This window comes from Colobus angolensis, unplaced genomic scaffold (genome assembly GCF_000951035.1).
Source record: "Colobus angolensis palliatus isolate OR3802 unplaced genomic scaffold, Cang.pa_1.0 Scaffold119, whole genome shotgun sequence".
NCBI lineage: Eukaryota > Metazoa > Chordata > Mammalia > Primates > Cercopithecidae > Colobus > Colobus angolensis.
The window spans coordinates 7,238,548-7,246,841 of NW_012113030.1; the positions used below are offsets into that span (position 1 = coordinate 7,238,548).

Here is an 8,294-nt window from a genome sequence, read left to right on the forward strand (position 1 = left end):
CGCCTCCTCCCCCTCTCTCCGGCTCCTCCCCCTCTCTCGCTCCCTCGCCGACTCCCCCTCCCCCGTGTCCCTCCCCTCTCCTCCTCTCCTCCCTCTATCCCCTCTCCCTCCCCTCCTCCCCGGCTCTCCCTCTCAGTCTCCGGCTTTTCTCTCTCTCAATCTCTCTCTCTTTCGGGCGGAGTCGCCCACCACTGCCAGCCCAGCGCTGGGGGGACCTGCTGCAGGCTGTAGCCGCAGGTAAGAGACCCCATTGGTGGGTAGGTGGGGGCGTGGGAAAAGGACGGGGTTACCCCAGGCGCGGAATGGGGGCGGTTCGGGAAGCCTGGAGCTGGCTTCCCTGGGCTGGTTTATGGAGGTGGGGGGCTGCCTGGCCCAGCACGGGTACCTTCTGTGGGGTGGGAGTGCCACCAGCCGCCCCAACACCTTCAGCCCCTCCTGGTTCTCAGGCGGCTGGGGAGGGGGGCCACCTGGGTACTGGGGGGGAGGACACCCCGCCCCCACCCCGTCTGGGGCACCCCCCTCCCGCGCTCTCTACCTCCGCCCCCGCCTTCCTGTGTCTGGGTCTCATCTTTCTGTCTCTTCACATCTCTCAAGGGTCTCTGTCTAACAGAGTCTGGCCGCCTCTGGGAGTCCCTGTCCCTCAGTCCCTCACTCCTGTCTCACTCTCTCTGTGTCTCTGTGCCGGGGAGCTCTGTCTCCACTGTCTCCAAGTCCTGGGTTTCTCTCTCCTTTCCTCTTGCGCCATCTCTGTTTCTCTGTGTCTCTGTGTCTCTGTCTCTCTCCGCGTCTCAGCTTTCCTGTGTCTCTCTCTGTCTCTGCTTTCTCCGTGTCTCTGTCTCTTCCCATGTCCGCGTCTCTCTCTCCCGCTGTCTCTTTCTCTCTCTCTCTCCCCCTCGTCTCCATCTCTACCTCTGGGTATCTCAGTCTCTGTTTCTCTCTCTCTTTCCTCTTCTCTGGCTCTCCCTGGGAGCCGGTGTGCCCTCCTCCTCCACACCACTGTCTCCGCCCCTGGCAGGGGAGACCTGGAGGAAGAAGACCTCCCCCACCCGCAGAGTGGGCTACCCCAGGCCTGGAGTCCTCTAAACTCCTCTCCCCACTTCAACAGAGCTCCCTTGCTCTCTCCAGTCCTCCCAGCCGGCACCCACCCCAACTCTCCCCTGAGAACCGAGCCCGCCTCCCCTTGCCTTGTTTCTGACATTCTGAGGCCGGTCCTTCTTGCAGTTTAACTGGTAGTCTTTATAGTAGAGATGAGACCAGATGTCCCTTCAGTCTAACCTCCCCATTCTTCCTTGTATAATTGGACCAGTCCTTCCATACCTCTTGCTGTTTGTTCAGCTCTTGATTCATTCATTCTTGTTGATAATTACTGAGTGCCTTTCCTGCTCCGGGCAAGCACTGGGTACTGGGTTAGACCAGGCCAGTCCTTCCTGCAGTCTCACTTCCATCCCTTTCCTGGTGTGCCAGCCTCACACCTGTCTCGGTGAGGGTGGGTCTCAACAGCTTCTCTGCCACCTCTTGGGGGATGCTGAGAGGGCCCTGGCCAACACACTGTCTGCCTTCCTTGAGTGAAGAGGGCCCTGGAGAAGGTGGGCGGGAGAGTGAGTGATGGAGAAAAGGTATGAGGCTGTGCCTGTAGCCCTGGTCTGTGTGTGTGTGTCTCCCCGGCTGCAGGTGAGGTCCCAGCCCTGTGTGACAGTGCCTGCGCGGGGCTTCAGATGACTTTAAAGAGCACTAGGTTAAGAGCCCTGTTCCTCCTTTGGACCTCAGTTTACCTATTATCAGTGTATCACAGCCCCAAGCACCCAAACTCTGTGATGTGATCCCCACACTGGACCATTTCGAGGTGGTTGGGAGCGCCTGGGCTCACGCTGGGGCAGTAAACATGCATGTTTAGAAGTCTGAGGGCCAGCCCCCCAACACAGGCACAGTCAGGAAAGCACCCCTCGCAGCACCGCCCCACTGTGGGGTGGCAGCGTGAGGGGTATGAGGGAGGGGTCTTACCTGGCACGCCAGACTGCACCCAACCCCAGGCACGCAGTCCCGTTCTTCTGACCAAGGACCCAAGAGGTGCGTGAGGTGGAACCGGGGTGCTCACCGCTGACCCGTTGGCCACAGGCCCACAAAGGGAGGGAGAGATGGCCCTGGGAGATGGTGCCTGCCATCTGCCCTCCCCATTCCCACCCTGGGCTCCACCTGATCCTTTTGCCCCTGGATTCTAAAAGCAGATTGGGTTTCAGGGCTGCTGGTGGATGGAGAGGCAGAGGCAGGAGCCGGGAGCAGAGGGAGCCCATGGTCCCCAGTGACAGGGCTCAGACCTCTTGGTCATTCATTTCACAAATATTTATCTACTGCTTTCTCTCCCTGACTGCTCCTCCCGCAAGGCCCCAGCGAGAAACCAGGTTTTGCAGGAAAAGGGGATTGCACTAGGCTGTACTTGACCCAGCCCCTGGGCTAGGAGGGTGGACATGAGAACCCCCATCAGCTGGCCCTGGTCTCCCTTGAGAACTACAGCAGCAGGGACAGGTGGTTAAACCTCAGGGAGGAATTCCCAGGCCGAGGCTTCCTCCCGGAGAGAGTGGGGTTTGGTTTGATGCTTTAGAAGAATTCCTGACTCCTATTTCTCCTGAAAGCCGGGGAGGCGGAGGGAGAAGGGAGCATGAGTCTTTGCTTTGGATCCTGGTGGGTTTGTAATTATGCCTAAGTTGTTGCTAATTAGGGGGCTGCTAATTAGATGTATCATTAGGGGCCTTGCTGAGGGGGCTAATTGTGCAGTGCCCTTTAAGAATCACCCCTCTCCCCCGCCCCTGCCTGCACACACACACACACACACACACACACACACACAGACGCACACAGGCGTGCTCCTCGCTTGCTCTCTCCTTCTTGGGAAGTTCTGCCAACACGCTGCCTCCCTCCCCCAGAGGAGCCAGCTCCCAGCCCATGGGTACGTGGGTGTGAGTTGGGGACAGGCTGTGGGTTAGACTCAGAAGAGCTTTTCAGGCAAATGGAAGCCCCTGGAAGAAATGAGGCTGGTGGCAGAGGGGTCTGGGAGGGTGGAGGCTCCCAGGACACCTCTCTTCCTCTCTCCCTCCCTTTTTGATAAGCCACTGGGTTACCATGGCAACATGAGGGCGGGGCGGAGGAGCTCAGAGTCAGGGCCACTCTTGGAGAGCCGACCTGGGAGCCAGAGTTGGTGCTGGATGATGTGGGCAAGTTCCGTAACCTCTCTGCGCCTTGGTCCTCCCACCTGTGGAATGGAGGGGCACTCCCCAAAGTGGGAGGGTGTCGTTTTGGATGGGGTGTTCGGGGAAGGTGACATCAGAGTGGAAACCCGAAAGGGAGGAGGGAGCAAGGCTAGTGGGTATGTGGGGAAGAGTGGGCCGGGCACGGTGGCATGCGCCTGTGATCTCAGCACTTTGGGAGGCCAAGGCAGGTGGAGCGCCTGAACCCAGGAGTTCAAGAACAGCCTGGTCAACAAAGAGACTCCCGGCTCTACAAAAGATTAGCTGGGTGTAGTGGCGCGTGCCTGTACTTCCCGCTACTTGGGAGGCTGAGGAGGGAGGATCGCTGAGCCCTGGAGGTCGAGGCTGCAGTGAGCTGTTATGGCGCCACTGCACTCCAGCCTGGGCGACAGAGCAAGACCCTGTCTCAAAAATAAATACACAAATAGAGAAGTGTGTTCGAGGAAGGGAGAACAGCAGGTGCCAGGGCTCCAAGGCAGAAGCTTGTCTGGTAAGGCTGAGGAGCAGAGGGGAGGCGAGGGTGGCGGAGGCAGACTGGGTGAGGGGGAGAGGGCAGAAAAAGAGGCCAGAGAGGGATTCGGGGCCAGATTGTGCAGGACCTCACAGGCCCTGGAGAGGACACTGGTGCTGTGAGTGAGATGGGAGCCATGGGGGGTTCTGAACAGCAGAGGGATGATGCGAGCTGATTTGTGGGCTTTTTTTGTTGTTGGTTTTGTTTTGTTTTTGACACAGAGTCTGGTTTTGTCACCCAGACTGGAGTGCAATGGCATGATCTTGGCTCACTGCAACCTTCGCCTCCCTGGCTCAAGCAATTCTCATGCCTCAGCCTCCTGAGTAGCTGAGATTACAGGCACACACCACCACACCTGGCTAAATCTTTTTTTTTTTTTTTGTATTTTTTGTATTTTTAGTAGAGATAGGGTTTCACCATGTTGGCCAGGCTGGTCTCAAACTCCTGACCTCAAGTAATCCACCTGCCTCGGCCTTAAAGTGCTGGGATTACAAGTGTGAGCCACCGTGTCCAGTGATTTGTGTTTTAAAAGGAAACCCAGATAAGACATGATAATAGCCACTCAAACTCAGCACCTGAGGCAGGGAGAGAAATAATGAAACAGTAGAGCCCCCACACCCACAAATGGGACAGAAAGCCCGGCACAGGGCCTTGGATGTCACAGCCCCTAAGGAACTGCACCACTTACAGAGCCTGGGGAAAAGCCCAGGTCAGACACAGGGAAGCTGGAGAGACTGATGCCTGCTACCACCTTGGGGAGGGACATGAATGAGACCCTCCAGCAACTCCTCCCCAGCCCTACTTGAAACAGACAGACATGGTCCAACACCCGCCACAGCCCAAATCCTGCGCAAGAGCTTTCACAGGGCCGAGTTGGAGACTGAATCACCTAACAAACTCAGAGCCTCCTGCTGCCTGCCTCTCAGTGAATTTGGCAGTTTGTGTGCTTTTGTGCCTGGCTTCATTCAGCCATTGTGACATCTGTGAGATTCATCCATGTGCTGGGTGCAGCAGCAAATAATCTACTCCCTTTTCAGTGCTCTATAATATTCCACTGTGCAAATCCTCCAAACGTCTATCTCCATTTTACTGCTGATAGGCCTCTGGGTTGTTTCAAGATTGACACTATTATAAATAAAGCTGCTATGAACATTCTTATTTTATTTTATTTTATTTTATTTTATTTGAGATGAAGTCTCACTCTGTCACCCAGGCTGGACTACAGTAGCGCCATCTCAGCTCACTGCAACCTCCGTCTCCCAAGTTCAAGCGATTCTCTTGCCTCAGCCTCCCGAGAAGCTGGGGTTACAGGCTCCCGCCACCCTGCCCAGCTAGTTTTTGTATTTTTAGTAGAGATGGGGTTTCACCATGTCGGCCAGGCTGGTCTTGAACTCCTGACCTCAGGTGATCCACCCACCTCGGCCTCCCAAAGTGCAGGAATTACAGGTGTGAGCCACTGCGCCTGGCTCCTTAGTGGACATAAGGACCTATTTCTCAGGCACATACCAAGGAGCAAAACTGCTGAATTGCACGATGCGTGGTGTGTTCAGCTGTAGTTTCCCGAAGTGCATAGACCAATCTGCATTCCCACCAGCAGCGCATGGGGGTTCCTCCATCCTTATCTTTCAGTCTTTCTCTCACTGTGGGTCTCTGGCACTCTCTGTGTCTCTCTGTGTCTCCATCACCCTGCGTCCCCATCCTCCCTGCATTGGTCCTCAGCTTCTCCCCTAACCCTCCTTCCCCAGTGAGCTTTGAACTTTGTGTTACACAAAGGGGTTTGCTTCCCTCACCCAGACCTCCTCCTCCTTCCCCATAGGACCCCACCACCCCCCATGGCTCCCCTGGCCTTGGTGGGGGTCGCACTCCTCCTGGCGGCTCCCCCATGCTCCGGGGCAGCCACCCCAACCCCCTCCCTGCCGCCTCCCCCGGCCAATGACAGCGACACCAACACAGGGGGCTGCCAGGGGTCCTACCGCTGCCAGCCGGGGGTGTTGCTGCCCGTGTGGGAGCCCGACGACCCATCGCTGGGTGACAAGGCGGCACGGGCAGTGGTCTACTTTGTGGCCATGGTCTACATGTTTCTGGGAGTGTCCATCATCGCCGACCGCTTCATGGCGGCCATCGAGGTCATCACATCAAAAGAAAAGGAGATCACCATCACCAAGGCCAACGGCGAGACCAGCGTGGGCACCGTTCGCATTTGGAATGAGACAGTGTCCAACCTCACGCTCATGGCCCTGGGCTCCTCTGCACCCGAGATCCTGCTGTCAGTCATCGAGGTCTGCGGTCACAACTTCCAGGCGGGTGAGCTGGGCCCAGGCACCATCGTGGGCAGCGCTGCCTTCAACATGTTTGTGGTCATCGCTGTGTGCATCTATGTCATCCCAGCCGGCGAGAGCCGCAAGATCAAGCACCTGAGAGTCTTCTTCGTCACTGCCTCTTGGAGCATCTTCGCCTATGTTTGGCTTTATCTCATCCTTGCCGTTTTTTCCCCGGGTGTGGTCCAGGTGAGCAAAGACCCATGGATGCTTTCTTGGTGCATGTGTGTCTGCAAAATCCAGAGAGGTGGCTCTTGGCTTGGAATGTTGATTGGTGTATTTGCAGAAATGCACGCTCACATCTGAGAGGGCTGCTAAGTACAGTTGTGCAGGTCACAGACTGCACAAGGGGATTAAGCCAAACAGGGCAAGTCCTGCTGAGGGGAGCTGGAGTCCTGCTGATGCTACCCAGCCATATCTCTGGAGGGTGCAGCAAACATTGATTTGCCCGGAGCGATGCACTGTTTTGCACTTAATAACAGTACGCTCATTTGGAAGGGGCACCTTTTAGCTCCCAAAAGGGTGTTGTATGTACTAACAGAGCCCCTGTGATCTGTGTAATGCATGCTAGGTATGTTCACATGTTTTCCTACACTCCCTACCTTTTGCATAATTGAGTCCCGCTTTTGCAATAAGACATCCTCCATTCACATAATTCATACTATCCTCCCATATAATCCAGCCTTGTGTTTTCCGACGTTGCTAATTGACTTGAGTAACTTAGTGCAATTTGCATAATTTATCCACAGGCTTGCATAGATACATACCTACATCTGCATAATTTAGCCATTTGCCAGATATGTAATCACGGTTTGCATGATTCATTCATTATTCATCATCAGTTTCTGATGTTGGGATAATTTATGCCACTTCAGTGTAACGTATACTCTCATCCAGTGCAACATCGATATAAGCCCAGTGACTGCTTTGCATAATTTATTCCAATAGTGAGACAAAATTTAGACTCACAGCTGCATAATTTATACCTATATTCTCATAATCATTAGCCTTTCACTCAGCCCGTGTCTTAACCTGCATACTATGTAGTCTTCCTTGACAATGTTTGCCTAATGTAGTTCCCACAACCCCATGACTGCCTCCTACATTTGCATAATTTATTTATGGGCCTGGCCTAATTCAGTCACACACATGCATAATTTATTTGCAGGTGTCCAGGATTCATTCACACATGTGTGTAATCTATTTTTGCCTATCTGTCAGGTTTCTGCCAGTTACAGTTTCTTCCCAGGAAGGATCTGAAGCTAGAGACAGAAAAATGCCTTGTGGGTTTTCTGTGAAGGAGGATATATAACAGAGGGATCAGAAGCCACAGTGAGGAAAGGGGAGGACAGTGACACCAGAAGACAGGGCTCCTGAAAGAGGGAGAGAGAAAGAGGAGAGAGTTTCTCATCTGCCATGGTGAAAAGCGTGCAGTGATATATCATAGTTTAAGGTGCTGTTAAAATGAAGTCAGTGTCCTGACTTAGGCTTTCAAAAAGGCCTTTGAGGCCAGGTGTGGTAGCTCACGCCTGTAATCCTAGCACTTTGGGAGGTCAAGGCAGGACCTGAGATCAGGAGTTTGAGACCAGCCTGGCCAACATGGTGAAACCCCATCACTACTAAAAATACAAAAATTAGCCCAGCATGGTGGTGCTCGCCTGTAATCCCAGCTACTCGGGAGGCTGAGGCAGGAGAATCTCTTAAACCTGGGAGGCGGAAATTGCAGTGAACCAAGATGGCCCCACTGCACTCCACCCCGGGTGACAGAGTGAGACTCTCTCAAAAAAGAGAAAAGAAAGGAAGAAAGGAGAATGTAACAGATATTTTGTTACATCCCTTTATTTCTGCTGATATGAAATTCTTAGGTAATAACAAAGAGATCTTGTAGCCTCAGAGTTTGATCCATGTACCTGAAGCCAGAGATCTGGGTTCAAATCCCACCTCTGCCTTTCCCTCACTGTGTGACCTAGGGCAGGTTCCTTAGCTTCTCCATGCCTCAGTTTCCCCACCTGTAAAACGGGGATCATGAGAGTGCTGACTTCATAGGGCTGCCATGAGGATTAACTGAATTGCTCTTTGTGGAAAGACTTAAAATAGTCTGCCTAGAACAGAGTAAATGTTAGCTATTCATTAACAAACTCCCCTATGCATTTGGCTTCCAAAAAGTCAATATAATGTCCAAACTGTGTTACAAAGAAAAGATTTCTAATTTTTTTTTTTTTT

General features: G+C 53.7%; 1 protein-coding gene across 1 annotated transcript in view; it reads left to right on the forward strand.

Moving 5' to 3' along the window:
- The window catches only part of SLC8A2 (solute carrier family 8 (sodium/calcium exchanger), member 2), a 44,029-nt gene continuing 35,735 nt past the window's right edge, over positions 1 to 8,294 (forward strand). The window contains exons 1-2 of the mRNA XM_011926703.1: positions 1 to 237; positions 5,570 to 6,318. Of these exons, the coding sequence (XP_011782093.1) occupies positions 5,586 to 6,318 (733 nt within the window). The 5' untranslated portion in view covers positions 1 to 237; positions 5,570 to 5,585. The remainder of the gene's footprint in view (positions 238 to 5,569; positions 6,319 to 8,294) is intronic.